The following is an 18,219-nucleotide window of genomic DNA, read 5'->3' as shown; positions in this document are numbered from 1 at the left end:
TTTTTTTTTTTTTTTTTTTTTTTTTGTGGTACACGGGCCTCTCACTGCTGTGGCCTCTTCCGTTAAGGAGCACAGGCTTAGGACGCTCAGGCCCAGCGGGCATGGCTCACGGGCCCAGCTGCTCCGGGGCACGTGGGATCTTCCCGGTCCAGGGCACGAACCCGTGTCCCCTGCATCGGCAGGCGGATTCTCAACCACTGCGCCACCAGGGAAGCCCCAGGAGGCTTCACTTTTATTTGGTGGTGCTCCAAGACAGCTTGGAAATGTTCTTTTGCGTTGCCTTCAGCACCTATGACACTTTCTTTCTAAAGGCACGTATCACAGTAAAGCGTCCTCCCGTACGTTAGTTGGTTTTTGCAAGTGGTCAAAGGTTATCTGCTGCTGAGTCTGGTGACAGAGTTAGATGATCATACAGAAGAACACTATTTCTAGTTAAAAATAAAAGGTATAGTTTTGAATGATCCAGATGTTCTCATTGACAGTCAAACCAGGTGAATCTGAATGCTGCTTGATGATATATGTGAGAGCAGAGATTTGGGGAAATAAAGCAACACGTTGAGGTTGACCCCACATCCTTATCACCCTGGTGACATCACCTTTATTCATGAATACATTTGAACAGTAACTTGTATATCAGCATGATAAACGCCACTCGGGGTCAGAACAGTGTGCCTAGGATTCGTGTCTGCTAGCAGAATCTAAAGGTATTTTGTGGGAGACTGTTGTTGCCAGTTCTAGAAATGGAGCTTAAAAAGGTGTTTCAGATTTCTGCACGTAACATGGAAATCCTTCCAGGTTTTTACATACAAATTACCTACATAATATTACTAACAACTTAGTTCACAAGGGCCTTGTTCCACAAGGGCTAAAGCAAACATAATGTGTGTCCTGTTTGCCACTCTGTGCCCATGACCTAGCACGGGAGGAACTACCACATCGCAGGCACTCAGGAGATGTTGAACAAGTCCATGCATTCAAAGTTAATACCACTATTTGTGTGAAGCTTGCAGTGGAAGAGTAATATGCTTGTCTCTCTCTCTTTTGCAGTTGTCAAATTTAAAAGTTCTGAATCACTCCCCAATGTCTGATGCCTCCGTCAATTTTGACTACAAATCCCCCTCCCCGTTTGACCACAGCACTGATCAGGAGGACAAAACTGAAGATGTTGCCCGTCCCTGTCTGCCCCAGAAGGACCTGCACACTGCTGAAGAGGATGCTGAGACCCTTTTCCCCAGGAAAACGACATCCCATAACGGGACGGAGGACAGTGGAGGAGGCGGCACTGGCGTGAAGAAGAAACGGAAGAAAAAGGATCCAGGAGAGCAAGAAGGGGCAGCAAAGGGAAGCAAGGACAGGGAGCCCAAGCCAAAGAGGAAGCGTGAACCTAGAGAGCCAAAGGAGCCCAGGAAGGCCAAGGAGCCCAGGAAGCCCAAGGAGCCCAAGGAGCCCAAGCAGAAGGACGGGGCCAAGAAGGTGCGGAAGCCCCGGGAGGCCTCGGGCCCCAAGGAGGCCAAAGAGAAGAGGAGCGGCCCTGACTCTGCAGCCAGGACGAAGTCCAAGAAGGCCAGGTGCGTCCCTTTCTTCCCGTCCCGAGCCCCGGGCTCTGCCTCCACAGAGAGGCTGTCCTTGGCCTTACTCCAGCCCCCCTGGACATGACTTCCCCACTTTCAGCCAAAGTAAACCATCTTCTCACCTCCTTAATTAATACTGTGCCTGCAATTTCTTGCCATTCCCTTTGGATTAAGGAGAAGTGAAGTATGTTAGCACACACAGGGTGTCAGGGAAGGGGCGTCACAGGTGTGATACGGGGAGGGCAGCGGTTTGGGGAACGGCCGCAGTGTAGGCTGGCAGAGGAGCAGCTGTCAGGAGGGCGCACAGTGCTGGGATCTGGGAGAGCCGTGGGTGTGCGCAGAGTTCCAGGCAGAAAAGGGCTGCCTGGCTCCCCTGGGCTGTGAGCTCTCTAGTGCAGGCCCACGCCTGGTCTGTTTCTCTCATTTGGTATCTAACACGGTGCCTGACACGTCAGCAGGTGCTCAGGAAACGGTGAGTCATTGAGACCAGAGGAGACAGACCGTAGTGACCTGTAGAGAGAGCAGAGGGCATGGGGACAGATTGGCTGCCGGGGTGATGTCGGGGGCCCTGGCTGTAGATCCTATCAGGATCCAACCGTACACTTTATTCGGGGAGTTAAATATTTGTCATCTGTATACAAATGTAATGTTCTTCGTTTCATCTCTTTTTAAATTCTTGGTGGAGAATATTTAAACTTTTTGCGGATGTACAAAATAAAAAATATATAACCTCAGTATATTTAAGGGGAATTTAAGGAATTTAAGTTTCTAAAATGTAAGTGCAGAGGCAGAGTATAGACCAGGAGCACCCATAAAGATGCAGGGGTTGATGCAATTGCTAACAGAATGTAAAGTAATGGGGCCATCAGACCTGTACAGGGTCAGGCATAAAGGAAGTACATTTTAAAGAGAGAAAGCATTTGAGGTGGCGTGTGCTGCTACTCAGAAATTATTTTATGGTTCGGTTCATTTTCAGAAGGACAGTTTGTTGGGACCAGATGGATAATTTTCTAATCCAAGTTAAAACCGCCTTATAATATTCACTCCCTTCTGCCTGGCAGGGGATTTTACCTTTTGTTTATCATAGAGGCTTGGGTGGGATCCCAGGAATGTAGTTCACAGTGAATGGACATAAAATAACCTCACCGGAAGGTCAAAAGCAGTAGGTAAAATCAGGAGTCTGACTAACGAGCAACGTATGGGCCCTGTTTCCGGGTGAACCTTGTGCGCACACACTGATGTCTGATGTGGGTGGAGTGGAGTTTCTTTCTTCTGCCAAAAGCTTTCCAAGTGATTTTGGAGAAGCTGAAGAGGTTCTTCAGTGTGGCAGCATGTGTGAAGAAGGAGATTCAGACATGAGCTAATGGAGTGGCTTACTTTGGTTATTACAAGAAACAAAGAAGAATCCTCAAGGATGGTGTTTTAGAATTAGGGCCGTTACAGGAGGGTCTGACAGCTCTAATAAGGAGTTTGGTAGAAAGTCATAGGTATCAGGGCTCACTTTAGCCACTGGTCTCTGGTGCTTACAATTTTATCAACTTCTTCTTAAAAGAATTCATATTTACTTCGTGTGGGATATGAAACAAGGTGACGGGTATACAGACATTGCCGTAGATTCCATTTGGGGGCAATGAGGAGGAGGCATTTCACAAACCAAGGTTGGATGTCAAATGTATGCATAGCAATATTAAGGGAAATGATTTTGATCTAGTTAGGTTGTATAAAATATAAGTGTGTTGGAGAAGTGCTTCTGAGTCTGCCAACTTAGAAGACAGCAGAACCTCTTGAGGTTTAGAAATCCAGGAGAAACACTCAGAGAGGATGCTAACAGATAGGGCTGGTTATCTCTTTGGGAATGTCGACAAGTTTCACGAGGCTCTCAACCTTCCTTGATTTGGGAGCTGTGTAAGACTGACCTGTTAACATCGTGGAATTCTTCCATGTAGCCCAGATAGGGTTCTGGACTGGTGAGCCTTTCTTGTCTTTTATATATTTATAAAATTGCTTTGGCTCCTTTAATTTATGATCCCACTAGGCAGCAAAAGCAGTTCTAGTTCTGAAAGGACATTAGTTGATAAAAAATATGTTGGTAATTAAGTCTTATTTTTTGTGCTCTTTGATTTACTCTCTTGCAGATTGGCTTAAGTACATGTTTTGATTTGAGCCTTTATTGATTAGTCCCTGGATAACACTCCGTGGTTACAGATGATTCGCTGGATGCTTGGATTATTGGAGGAGCTTCACAGCTGATTTAAGGGCTTCTGGTCTTTTCCTGCTTCAGTCCATCTTGCCAGCTGCCACCTGGCTAATCTTTCTGAGGCCCTGCTGTTATCTTACTTATGTTTGTAGCTGGTAGTGGTGGTCAGTCAAACCCCCTCTTCCCTCTCTCCTTTCCAGATCAGCTGGGAAATAGTCAACAGAGATGGAGATAGGAGTTATCAGCTTTATTATTGATGGACCAGATTGAAGGACTTGCACTGGCTTGTGGCCAGAATCGGGCTTCCTGTTACTCACTCAGTTGAGTTTATCCACCAGAACTGCAGGCATGTCCCTGAAGCAGAGGGAGGACCCTGGGCCCTGGGTGCTTTATTCCTTTTCCCAAGTCTCACCAGTCCCATAGGTCCCCAGTGAGAGAAGGTCAGGGAAGTGAGAGGAATTCTAAGAAGGGCCAAAAATATGTGTCCGGTATTGTTCCCTCCTTGGGAGTAGGGAAGCATGAAAACATGGAGGGCAGGGAGATGGGATTCCCTCTAACAATTATACCTGCTTAGACACTTCTGATTGTTCCTACTGCCTCCAGGACAAAATCCAGACTCCTTCTTTTCTCTGTTATCCAAACCCTTTGGGGTCTGACCTCTCCCTGCCTCCTGGTCTCTGGCAGCAGACCTGGCCGGCTAGGTGCATCTCCTCAGGCCTTAAATGAGGTACTTGGCTCCCCCTTCTCTGGATCACTCTTCTCCAGCATGTGATGCCCTTTGTCCTCCTCTCAGACTCCCAAGCCCTTCCCGTTCTTCAGCTCTGAGTGCAAGTCCCACCCAGTTCCTCCACAGAGCTCCTACACCCTGTGCTAGCATGTCCCCTCTGAATTTCCACAGCCCTTGGGGCCTCACTTGTATCACAAATCAAAGACTTTTAGACCTTGAAGAATAAAAGAGATCTAGTCCAGCCCTGCTGCATGCAGCCAGGGAAACAGACCCACAAAGAAGTGACTTGTTTGCAAGGGTGTGTCATAAACGCAGACCTCCTGATTCCCAGTCTTATACACTAACCTCTGCAATAAGCTGTCTCTCAATCATAAACCAGTATTTTCTTGTATGTATGACCTGTCTCCTCAACAAAAGTGAAGTGCCTGAGGTCAGGACCACCATGCTTTGTGTCTTTTATGTCCCTGGGGTTGGTCAGCAGAGAGGTTTGTTGGTTGTTGGACACATAGAAGGGGTGTGTGTGAGTGTGTGTGTGTGTGTGTGTGTGTGTGTGTGTGTGTGTGGTTTATATATTATTTTAAAATATTTTATATATATAATTTGTTTTCTTAGAACAAATGGATAGAGCTCTTCTCCCTGAAAATGAGATCCATATAAGATCCCATTGTTAAATAACAGTAGGGGGTTATAATGAAATATTTTATTCTTATAAATTTTATAATTTTAGAAATGAAAACTTCAAGGTAACTTGTCCAAGGCACCAAGCTAATGAGCAGCGCTGTCAGGATTTGGCTCTAGGCTCACCTGCCTGTAAAACCCACTTTTTTCTCCACAGCTTTGCGCCTCTTTTCACTTTGCTAGGGAAGGTCAGGAATGGATAACAGTGGGACGATTCCAGTGTCAGAGAAATTGGTTTTTCATTTTTAGGAAACGGCCCCTCTTCTACAGGATTTTAGTTTGCACACTCCGTAGGATCCTCTCAAGGACTAAGATGGCCCCAGCTTTTTCCTATGCTGTTTCTCTTTGCATTTGAGGCAGCAGATAGATAATTGAACACAGTTCCCCTCGTAAACAGATGACAGAGTCTAGCAGATGTTCCTTTTCAAGGATGATATTAGTAGTGACGAATATCTACTTACTGCTTAGCGGATAAAAACACTCAAGTAGGAGAAGCCTTTAAAAAAACAAAAACAAAAACTACCCTCTCTTATGGGGATATATATATACGTATAGCTGATTTACTTTGTTATAAAGCAGAAACTAACACACCATTGTAAAGCAATTATACTCCAATAAAGATGTTAAAAAAAAAAAAAACTACCCTCTCTGCCTTTCCCTCCAAACTATCTTGGAGTTTGAGCCTAGTTCACTCCTTTATTATATAAAAAGCAAGAAGGCTCCTCCAGGAAGCCAAGTTAGGCTCTCTGTCATTTCCCTGACTCTGAAATTTAAAATTCACAAGTATAGTTTATTTGCTTTTACTCTTTTTTAATTATAGTACCACTTCCCGAAGAGGATGGTGCCGCTGGCATAAGAAGATATACACAAATACACGTACACCTACAAACACATACGCAGACCTGTACATACATGGACACCCATGGCCCGCATAGCTGCAGCGAGGGGCTCAGAGAGGAAGGCAGGCCTCAGGTTTGCGAGGTCAGGTAATGTTGATAAGGGCTTTGGGAAAATGCTTTGAGATTAGAAAAGCACTGGGCCAGTTCCTCAGGGAAGTCAAATTTTTACCACTTGAGAACATTATGTGACGTAGTGGATACTGTCCTCAGCAGTTTTTTACGTCAAATGCTTCTATGTGCCTGTGAATTTCATATTTCTTTTTTGAAATGGCCTTTAGTAAAAGTCAGCTTCATGGCATTAAAGCACGGCTTGGTGAGCAGGAAAGATGGGCCATTCCAGTGTGCGTGAGGGCGTCAGGAGGTAGGTCAGTGGCCCTTTGGGTTGCCCTCAAACCGGGAGCCAGGCACTCTGACTGCGCTGGAGGTTGCCTTTGTAAGTCAGGGTCTTGAGTGTTGGTGTCCATGTTGTTGGTTGAGGGCAGAGCATAAGTTTTGGAATTTCCACACGTCAGAATGGTTTATGTTCTCTCTCAAAGTCAAGAAGTGAATCAGTGTGCTGGCCCAAGTGGAGGGCTATCTAACATCTGCTAGGAATGAAAAAACCAAAACGATGAAAAGAAATGAATGGTCTCATTAGCCCCAGCTTCTGTGCCTCAGCTTTTTACCCCCATTTGTTTGGGTTTGTCAACCCAGAGCAGATCTTCCTCCCAAATTCGGTAGGTTTGATAACATCCTGGTAGGAAGGTTTTACTTTTTCTGATTTTTGTCTTTGATGGTTGCTTCTAGAAAGGTAAGCTCCAAACCTGATTGTATCACTGTTTGAGCGGTGAGTCAGCTGATAACTGGGTTGCAGGAGGGGTAATAAAATTCAACCAGTTGAGCTGTGCCTCACTGTTCGAAGGTCAATCACCTGTCTTTGTTCAGCGTGCAGATCTTTATGGAGGCCCAAGAGTGTCCGTTGACAAGTTTCTTTCTGTTGGGAGACTTTTTATATTCTGATCATTTATTAGAAGAAAGAAGACAAATATAAAGACATGAGTGAGTTCTGAGTAGAGACCCTCTGCTTGGAACCCACTGGGCGTTATGTTAAGTAGGGAAGAAATCTAAATGATAATGTCAGAGACCCACCTCTAAAGCTTTGGACTAAGTCACCATTCCTGTTTTTCTTAGAGCTCCTGGAGTGCTTACTCTGTAATTCCCAGGGCTTTCTGAATTAGGGTCTGGTGTATAGTAGACCTTTACTCAGGCTGTAAGGAAACAGTTACTTAAACAAAAATGCTTGATGGATACCTTCTCATTTATTTATCTAGTATGTATTTATTGCCTCCTGTGTGCCTTGTTTTGTTTATAAGTACTTTTGTTGGGAATGGGATAGTGGAGGAAGGAAGGTATCACAGGGGTATCATCTATGAGCCTTGTCATTGGGGAACTTTCTCAAGTTAGAGAAACAGCCTTGCAAGTGTTCCAAAAACAGGCAAAAATATAAATAAATGAAAGAACCTAGTATAACTGTATATAGAATTAGCTGAAAGGATTTAGAGGATTAAGAGTATTTAGGGAGTTCCCTGGTGGCTTAGTGGTTAGGATTCTGGGCTTTCACTGCCGTGGCCTAGGTTCTAGCCCTGATCAGGGAACTGAGCTCCCACAAGCCACCTGGTGCGGCCAAGAGAAGAAAAAAACAAAAAATAGAGTCTTTCAGTTCTGGTCTAGGGAGTCCCTTAAAAGAGGTGAGTATTGAGCTAGTTGTTAAAGGAATTAATAGATGAGAAAAGACTTAAAGCAAAATGGTATTTAAATAAATGTTCTTTGCGGGATTTCCAGTTTTAAAATGGTAGGCCGAGCATACATTTATTTTCCCTTCTTCGTCAGATCTTTAATGAAATGACAGGAAGAACAGAAGGGAATAAATTCTTCGAAGATAAGAGATGTTATGAATTTCTGGATGAGGGAGGCCCATAGTATCATACTGATGGGTGAATACTGTGGAGGGAGTCCCAGCTGAGAGCACATGCAGGAGCTATGTCTGTAGCAGAGGTAGAAGTGCTTCCTCCTCACAATGGCCCTGGCAGCCCTGGAGAAGGGCCAGAACTGGAGGTGGCTGATCAAGGGACTATCGGCAGAGTAGCTGCATGATTATTCAGCTCCAGGCTGAAGTCAGAAAGTTACTCGAAAGATATTGAGCAGTTTGCTCTGGAAGAGGGTCTAGGCTCCAAGTGGAGACTGACATCCACAACAAGGGGGCACAGGAGCCCAGGCTTCTCTGCCTTTCCCTGCCCATACCCCTAAAAGGGGGAGAAAGGGGCAGCCACCTGTGTGTGCAGAGTCCCAGGCCAGGCCTCCCATTCAGGGTTGAGTCTTGTTGGAGAAGGTGACTTACTCAGCAGCAGAGAGCCTCATCCGCCACCTGCATTATCAATCTCGTTCATTTTAAATAGGAATAGTCCACCAAAGATCCCGAGACCATGGAGGAAAAGCAGCAAAGGAGCAGGAAAAAGAGGAATGACCAGGACAACTGTCCTCAGAAGAAACAATTCAAGGAAAAGGACTTGTAAAGATTTTAAGTTAGTATCCTCAGATTCAAGATGATGTCTTGTCTGCAAACAGGAATGGGTTATCACGAAAAAGGAACAGTCAGAAAACAAGAAAGGACTAATACAAATTTAAAGCACAGTAGCCTAAGCTAAAAGAATTCATCAAAAAACTTGAGTAGAGTAATAGGGGAGATAATATGAGGTGTAAATTCATCAACTTTTGTATCAGGATGTGAGTAGCTATTGCTTAGTGTTGATAAATAAAGAACTAGAGGCATGAACATATTTGGAGTTAGAGAGGTATCAGTCAAAAGCAAATCTCCCTGGAAAGTGGGATTTGGTGATTGTATGTTTCGTTAGAAGCCCTTCTACATTAAAAAAAAGTATTTTCATTTGCTTTTAATCACTTTTAATAAGATTATCTGTTAAAACTCTGCTTTTTTCATCTTAAAAGTATGTAATGTTTTTGTTTCATTTTTTACTATGATAATGTCACAGACTTGTATAATCTTTGTTTTGATGGTGCGAATGATACGATTAAAGGGATTGAGGACAAGGAGATATGGTTCACATTTTGTCTACAGATGACTATATCTGCACCCAAACCATTTGTTTTGGGTATGTGTTTTTCTTTTAACCAATATCTATTTTTTAAAATATTTATTTATTTATTTTTTTTTTGTGGTACGCGGGCCTCTCACTGTTGTGGCCTCTCCCGTTGCGGAGCAACAGGCTCGGGACGCGCAGGCTCAGCGGCCATGGCTCACGGGCCCAGCCGCTCCGCGGCATGTGGGATCTTCCTGGACCGGGGCACGAACCCGTGTCCCCTGCATCGGCAGGCGGACTCTCAACCACTGCGCCACCAGGGAAGCCCTATTTATTTATTTATTTTGGCTGTGCCGGGTCTTAGTTGCAGCACACGGGATCTTCGTTGCAGCATGCGGGATCTTTTAGTGGCAGCATGTGGACTTCTTAGTTGCGGCATGCAGCCTTCTTAGTTGCAGCACACAAACTCTTAGTCCCCGACCAGGGATCGAATCAGGGCCCTCTGCATTGGGAGCGCGGCATCTTACCCACTGGACTACCAGGGAAGCCTCTTAACCAATATCTTAAAAAACCTATGCGCAACTCAGCTCTCTCTGTATAGGCTGGACGAATATGGGCATTAAGTAAAAGTTGGATTAAGTGTGCAAATGAGCTCTCTGGGGTAATGTCCACGTTTTCAGTGCTGTACTTCTGGGAAGAGGATCAGAGCCCGTGGCAAGGCCTGGGTCGGGAGCTTTTCTGGAGAGTTGTTCCTCGAGTGGGGCAGTGGATCCCGGGCTGGACTCCCCAGGTGCGTGCACATCTGCGGAGGCAGTAATTGGCATTCTGAGCTGTTTTCAGTCATCCTGAATTTGGGGGTAAAGGCAACTCACTGTGGCAGTAACTGATTGTTTCCTGCGAAGACTTCGATGGACATTTTATAAGATTTAATTTTAAAATAGGAAGGTGAGTCATTTTGAAATAATGCACTTGGTTTGGTAGATTAAATTTTTTCAATAGCTGGAATCCATGGGGGCAAAGTAATAAAAGACTCATAGCGGTGAGTCTCGTACAGTGTTGTGACGCATACGCAGACTTTCCTACTCATGCTCAGATCCAGCACTCCGTTTCTAACTCTCAGTTCTAGCAAAGAAAGCTGGAGGTTGGGAACTGGAGATAGAGCTGGGAGGAAAGTTGAGGAAGTCTGTCTGTCTAGTGATTTAATAGTACAGTTCCGTATATGGAAGGCAAAAAAGGTATTTATTTTCCTAATGCAACTGCGGAAAGTAAAGATGTATAAAATCTTGGCTAATGAAGTTGTGTAGAAGACAGGGTGAGAGGGCTCTGGGGCCGAGGCCTACTAATAAACTGTTAATTGGTTATTCCCAACAGTTGTCCTGCATGAATGGTATAGTTTATATGTTGGAAATTTCTTGCATATCATAAATACTTGATAGGTGCTTCTTTAAAGCGGATATATGTTTTATTATAAAATCAATTTGGGTTTTGTTACTGAAAAAGGGACTTTGAGCCTCTAAAATCTTGTCTGCCATTTTTTTCCGTCCTCTAAGTTAGTTTGTTCTAACTCTGAAAGCTGGAAAAACGAGGATTATAAAAATTACACTGCTTCGATCCAGCCTCAAGTGCCATTGAATGGTGAGATTATTCGGCCTTTGTATTATTTACAACTCTTTTGGTTACAAGTGACATAAACCCAACTTGAATTAAGTTAAAGAAAAAATAATAACAAGTGAGTTCAGTGGTTTTAAGGAATCAGAACCAGGGGCTATACCATTGAGGATTCCACAGAGATCTTTGTCTCGAGCTTTTCTGCATCTCTTTGAGTGTCAGCTCCATCCATGACAACTGCTTTCCTTCTCAAGGTCGAACTGTGCCTGCCTGTAAGTGTGGGCTCATAGCTTAACAGCCTTGTACCCTAGGAGGAAAGAGATTCATTTTCCTGCCCACTCCTACCAAAAATTAATTTTTTTTTTTTTTTTTTTTTTTTTTTTTTTTTTTTTTTTTTAAGGGAAAGAGTCCCAGGTTCTCCTCTCTTGGTCATGTGTCCATCACTGTGGTAAAAGAACTAGGATACCATAGCCCATCCTGACCTTCTGTTCACCGTCGTGGTTTGGTACTGATTATTAGCAAAAAGATGCTGAGCGAACAGTATCCACCTCAGCTGTGGAATAGATATATATCAGAATAATTTATATTTATATATATTTATATGTTTTTTTCCTCCACCATTTGAGAGTGAGTTGCAAACATCATGCCTTTTTATCCCTAAATACTCCAGTATATCTTTTCTAGGAGTAAGACCATTTTCTTATGTGTAGCCATTTGTCTAGTTACTGCTTTTATTTATGTACAACTAATACGCAATCTGTGGAAAGACACTGTAAGATCATGCAAATATCCTGTTCCTCTTCAAATTGTCCTCCCCCCAGATTTAGCATTCCTCGATGATTCTGGACTGTACATATCTTTACGACAGTGGTTACAAAATGATTTTCCAACTCCACCGATTCCTCTCCATGTACTGTTTGTATTCTATAAGCAAGAGCTTTCCTTTCTCCCTCATTTTTTCATTATTTATCTATCTGTCATTGGAATGGATTCCTGTTGTTTTCAATGGCTTATAATTCATTACTGACCTTGATTACTTTGGTGCTCAAATGGCCCCAGTTGTGACTGTGAGCTCTTTAAGCTGACTACTGTGCCTTTTTGACGTGCTGCCTTAATTTTGTTGAGCACTCCCTTTACTCTCTGACAAAACAAGATGTTTCAGGCTGATCTTATAACCACCCTGTCTTGGAATCAGCCATTTTTGTGAGGAACTTTGGTATTAGAAACCAAAATCTGAGTGCTATGTGTGCACATTGCTTTTGGAGCATCTTTGCTTTTCAGCTCTTTCAGTTGTCAAAGCTAGGGAAAAAATACACAAGACATACACATGGACATATACGTTCATGCACATATGTACACATCTGCGTGCACACAATATATTCATAATGCATATGTACCCATTTATATGCATGTGTTCATACAGATACTTATTTTAGAAAACATGTGATTACACTGAGGCCTCCAGTTTAGATTCATCCCACAATATCTTCCTTGCCTTACACCATTTCATATTCATGTCTTCCCACTTCTTGGGTGAGAACCACAGCTCCTAACACCAACACATTTACTCATTTGTTTAATCCTATACCACAACTAAAATAGTTTCAGAATTGCTTCACCTATACACCTACCAGAGAGAGTTCAGGATATGTTTGCTGTTCTCCCTACTTCTCCCCAAAGCTGAAGGTATATAGTCAAATATTGTGTTTATAAATTTATGAGATTTTTTTTTTCCATCTGTTCCGTATGGTTATGTTATTCACTTGAAATACTTAGATTCATTTATTTCAGCTTGTTTTCATCTTTCATTTTTAAATTTTTTGATATGTAACATGCTTCCAAAAGTCAGATTTTATATAAAAAGATAGAGAAATGTCACTCCTTCCACCCCATTCCCTCCACTTATCCCTTGTGGATAATCATTGTTTTTTGGTTCTTTCTGTAAAGTAAGTAGATATATGCAAGTTTTCTTACTTCCTCTTTATTCTTTCACAAAAAGTAGCGTATTACCATACTCCTTTGCACGTTGCTTTTTCCACTTAACAATGTATCTTAGAAATCATTCCATATTAGTTTACAGAATTCTTTCTTAATTGTTTTTACAGCTACATAGTACTTCTTTGTATGTATCCTCATTTATTCAGCACTAATGTTTGGACATTTAAGTCTTTTTTGTTATTTTGAAATTACCAGATAATGCTGAATAACCACGTGCATATATATTTTCATATTGTTGGAGGTGTATCTGTATATTCCTATAGATGGAATTGTTGGATCAAAGGGTGCATACATACATACATAGTTTTGTTACATGTTATTTGACCACTATTTTTGAAGAACGTAGAACTTCGAGGAGCAAACAAAACATTCATGGACCAAATGCATCTGTAGGAGGAGGTTAAAATAGCAATGTGGAGGTTAAGATGTCCTTCATTTGATAACACTCAAGTATAACGTTTTCAAAGCTCACTCCAAAGACAGGAAAAACACATTTCACCTAGTCTTCCTGGAGGATGAATTCAGGTGATACTTTCTTGATGTCCTATTTGAAAATCCCATTTATAGGCTTATAAGAAATCTTTTCTTCCTGATATTTGTCTTTATCAGAAGAGCTCCAGGAAGAATTTTTTAAACTCAAAATCGATTCTGTTGTCAAAGGTAACCTCCAGAAAATCACTTTGAAGATATCCCAGGTAGAGTATCTTCTTGTTTACCCCCAGATAGGTAAGCAGGTGTCTCCAGACATTTTCCAGTTTTACTGACATATATTTAAGAAGTTTCCCTCCACTCCACCCCACCCTCAGCTTCTGGCTAGGAAATCTCGTGGTGCCCCAGGCTGGACTTCGGAGGTGCCTGACTACAGTTCCTCCTTACTTTCATCATTTAATTTGTTTCTGAAAGCATGGAAGGCAAATATATACAAGCCTTGTTGTAAGGTTTAACATTTTGAGGAGGTTCTGTGACTTCCCTGGTGGTCCAATGGTAGAGAATCCGCCTTCCAGTGCAGGGGATGCGGGTTTGATCCGTGGTCAGGGAACTAAGATCCCACAGGCCGTGGGGCAAGTAAGCCCACATGCCACAACCACTGAGCCCGCGCACCATAAACCTCAGAGCCCACGCACTGGAGCCCGCGTGCCACAAGTAGAGAAGAGAAAACCCGCAGGCCACAACTAGAGAGGAGCCTGCACACTGCAACAAAAGATCCCGCATGCCACAACCAAGACCCAACACAGCCAAAAAATAAAAATAAATAAATAAATTCCTTTAAAAAAATATTTTGACGAGGTTCTATTCCTTAATTGTGTCTTGAGCTTGGTTTAGTTTTCAGTGGGATATTTCACAATGAAGCATGTTTCTAGCCCATCTATATACAAATATTTAAAATGAAGATTAAACATATACAGACAAAGTTTTCCAATATGAAGTTATATTTAGTAGATAGATAAAATTGATTTCAGATGTTGGGAGAAGGATTTAGGATTTTACAGAAGATTAAATGGGGTTCTGAGCACGTGGTCATGGTGACTTTCGGTATATTAGCTGTCTTTAAATGTGTGTCCAAAAAATTAAGCACAAACCTTCTTTTGTTAAGAGAACCAACTATGGATTTATGAATTTTTCTGTATATTTGGGTCACTGGAATGTTTTGTTAACAATTCTTTTGGTCATAATTTTGAGATTCAAATAAGATTAAAGGAGATTTGAAGTTTTTGCATTTATTGAAAGGGAGCCTGGGGTTAAAAAAAAAAAGGAGCCAGGAAACATGATATGGTATAAACAGTGACAGGCTGAGTCACATGAGCTGAGCGCAGGCCTCTGCTCCGCTGCTAACTTTGGGGCCTTTGTTGCTTTTAAACCTGTTTCTTTCTGTGGAATATGAAGCTCATCTGCCCTGGCTCCCTCACGGAACCGTGGTTGTAACAGTTCAATGAGACAGAAGCACATAAGTGCTTTGTAGAATATAAATTGCGATGTAATTTTCTTAGTGAGAAGCCACGTAACATGAGATAAATATTCCTGTGAAAATTTGGCATCTTTTTAAACTGTTTCACCTGAGTCTCCTGTCCTGAAACTGATAAGTACTTTTTCCCCTGGCTTGAGAGCACAGGTCTCTTGTTAAAATGTACAGTTCTCTAAAATGGCAGGATCCGTTGAGTTTCATTTCCTCAAAAAAATTTTCATAAAAGAACTTTGCTGGTAGGGAAGCCAGCCTTCAGCCTAGGGAATCGAGGGTGGGCTGGGTCTGCACTCATGTGATGGGTGCTCTCCGTTGTCGCTGGGTGCTATCCCGCTACGGGTTCATCCCATTGGATCTCCCTTCTCTGAACAAGGCCGGTGGTGTCCCTGTCTTCCCCCACACTTTCCAGTAACTCACCTGATGGGAAATACCAGTAATCGTGGCTCTTCCTCATTCTCCACATTCTGCCAAGACTTACTGGTACTACTTCTGCTGGATCTTTCAAATCCCTTTCACCGATGAGTTTTCATTGAGCATATCTCGCCTAGGTCTTCATTCCCTTTTTCCCAGGCTTGCCATCATGCCCTTTTCACACAGTGAGTCTCAGCTCTCTATCGTGTACTCCTGGTTTCTTTCCAGCTCCATCACTTGGTGCTTCTGTTCACTTGCCCTGTCATCCAGCCACACAGGCTGTCTTTTACTAAATGTGCCTTTAACACTCTTCCATTCCCCAAGAATGCCATGGTGGTTACGAGCATGCCTGGTTTAAATACTTTCTCTACCATTTACTAGCCATGTTACCCTGGAAATCTTAACTCACTGTGCGTCTTGATAAAATTAAGATGATAATACTATCTGCGTTAAAAGGTTGTTGTGAAGAGTAAAGGAGATAATCCGTGTAAAGGATTAGAGAACGGTGCCTGCGTGTAGTAGGTGTTATATACGAATTAGCTGTAATTGTTATTATTCCTGTTATTCTGTCTGTCAAAATTCTGTGTATATCTCTGCTCAAATGTGTTTTCCCAGATCTCCCCGATGACACGAAATCGTATCTATCCATTGATGAATCCATCTATCTATCCAGTAAATATTGAATACTTAGTATGTTTTAGGTATAAGACTACTCACTGTGAGGAATACAAAACTTAATCAAGTGCATACTCTCTGTCCTCTGGGAACTTAGAGTCTGATAGGACAGCTCAGAGAAGTGTCAAATATTCATCCATTCAGCAAATGTTGATCGAGCCACTGCAGAGGATCCCAGGTCCTCTATGGTTCTGAGCCTGGTGTCACGTGTAATGACTAACTTTGGTGAAAGATTAAAGTTTGAATACCTTATGCAAAGCACAGTTGAGGTGCTAGGGAGTGTAGAAAAGAGATTTTATCAGCCAGCAGGGCCCGAAAAGGCTTATTAGAGATGTTGTCATCTTAGTAGGGCCTTTCAGGGTGGATGGACTTTGCCCATTTCCACCTCTCAAGAAGCATCCATCTGCTGCATTGGGCTATAGCCCTAGGTGGTCTGTAGGAATTCTGTCATTACAACCTCCTCAGCGGGTGGGCAGTGTTGTCTTCAGTTTTGAGCTCCTAGTACTCCAAGTTCGTATGCATAGACCGTTCTCAGTAGAGGGTGATGACAGATTAGGGAGATGTCTCTTCACATGTAACTTAAAGGGAGATTGGAAGTGGATGATTCTCAATGTCTGAAGCAATTAAACTTCCTAGAGAAGACATTTATGTGAAACTGAAAGTGAGGTTTTTTTGAGATATTCATATTATTTTATTTCTTATCACATTAATCATATCTATAGTAGTCATGATAGGGGGTATAAAAAAAAGTGAATTTTGCATCAACCTGTGTAGATATTTCTTCCCATATTTCTGCAAATTTCTGGGAAGAAACTCTTGTAGATTTTCCATTAAAGCCTATCCTGGCCCAGGAATTCCAGGATGTGCTATTGTAACTGTAATCACACGAGAAATCTTAGTTTTAAAAACTGCCCAACAGTTTTAATTCTGAATTTCTCCTTGTAGCAAGGAGCAAGGACCAACCCCAGTGGAGAAAAAGAAGAAAGGAAAAAGGAAAAGTGAAACCACAGTGGAGAGTTTAGAGCTGGATCAGGGCCTGCCGAACCCATCCCTGCGGAGTCCCGAGGAGTCCACTGAGTCTGCAGACAGCCAGGTATAGCTATGCCCGGAAGCCCTGGTGGGCGTTCTGGCTGCCGGGCAGCGTCTTGCTGACACTGATCCTGTTGGTCCTCTCTCCCTGTCTCCAGCCTGCATCTCTCGCACACAGACCTGGGCTGGGCTTTCAGTGTTTTAGTGGGTGACCACAGGTTTTTCTTTAGCATTCTGGTCCTTATACTAATAATCTCCCAGTGTTTTAGTGGTGTTTGCTTCCTTCTTGCAAAGTAGCATGATATTAGGCCGCAGTAAGAGTGAATGTGGAAAGTGGAGTTGTGATCCAAACTAGGTAAGGCTCAGAGGGCCTGTTTTGCTGTGTAGGTAATACATTCAGGGCTCAGTGTGCTGGGACAGTCTACACAAGGACACTTTCATAATCCCAGATGCTGGAAAAGCCAGGGATGGATTCATTTTGCCAAGATGGTAAGGAAACATGGAAACAAGGAGTTGCCCACCTAAGTGAGATTTCTGAAAACATGCCAAAGTGTGCCCAGGACATTGGTAGGAGTTTTCTGTCTGAGTTGAGGCTGCCTCTCTTGGACGTGAGTTCTAATATTTGAGAGTGCTGTTTCCTCTGACATCCACAGCAGTTTATCTGGGCTGTGCTACTGCATGGGGGCCATTTAGGGTAAGACCAACTTACTGCTCCTTAAGAATCATCTGGACCCTCATAGATTCCTAGGTGATCTTCGTTGTAGTAAGGTGTCAGCTCCTAAGGTCGTAGTGGTAAATAAGTAGTAGTGTCTGGAGTGTCAGATCAGAGACCCCCTTTCACTGCCTGTAAACTTGGGTTAGTGGCTCTTAAGTGTCCTGACGGGCAGAGCAGCAAGTACATTAGGTTGATGGGAGTTGGCAGGGGGTTCAGTGTTTCTAGGATGGTGATTTGTACGTGGGATTGGGGGGAGAGCTTTTTATGTGGAATCCCTCATGTAGAATTAAATGTCATAGAGGTGACACAGTGAAGAAGTGATGGGAACACAGAGAGAGCCCCAGGAGGTATCTTTTAGATGATAAGGGGGCGGTGAGGTCTGGCTTTTCGTTTTGTCTTGTAAGGTTTAAGTATCTAAGAGTAAGCTAGCTGGTGAATGGTTCCCAGAAGGGTTCCTACTGCTTGGATGTGATGGGTATGTAGAGATGATGTGTTTTTCTGTTTGAGGAAAGCCACTGGGTTGCTTTGTTGTAGAATGTTCTCTCTCTAAAAGGTCACAAGCTACTTAATTATAGATGAGTCCTTTCATGGTGAGTCACGAATCTTATTTTGTCACACTTAAGATGTCTGCTTGCATTTCAAAGGGTGTTAGGAGATTCTCAAAATAAGTCCTA

At 42.9% G+C, this 18,219-nt stretch overlaps 1 protein-coding gene across 2 annotated transcripts in view; it reads left to right on the top strand.

The window, feature by feature from the left end:
• Nucleotides 1-18,219, top strand: part of CHD6 (chromodomain helicase DNA binding protein 6) — a 208,879-nt gene that overhangs the window by 78,066 nt on the left and 112,594 nt on the right. For both annotated transcript variants that reach the window (XM_024742930.1, XM_024742931.1), the window contains 2 exons: nucleotides 1,048-1,568; nucleotides 16,747-16,894. In XM_024742930.1, coding sequence (XP_024598698.1) covers nucleotides 1,048-1,568; nucleotides 16,747-16,894 — 669 coding nt within the window. The remainder of the gene's footprint in view (nucleotides 1-1,047; nucleotides 1,569-16,746; nucleotides 16,895-18,219) is intronic.

This window comes from Neophocaena asiaeorientalis, unplaced genomic scaffold, assembly GCF_003031525.2.
Source record: "Neophocaena asiaeorientalis asiaeorientalis breed wild unplaced genomic scaffold, Neophocaena_asiaeorientalis_V1.1 scaffold82, whole genome shotgun sequence".
NCBI classification, from domain to species: domain Eukaryota; kingdom Metazoa; phylum Chordata; class Mammalia; order Artiodactyla; family Phocoenidae; genus Neophocaena; species Neophocaena asiaeorientalis.
The sequence above is the reverse complement of the archived record's forward strand: the minus strand, read 5'-3'. Positions and strand labels throughout refer to the sequence as shown.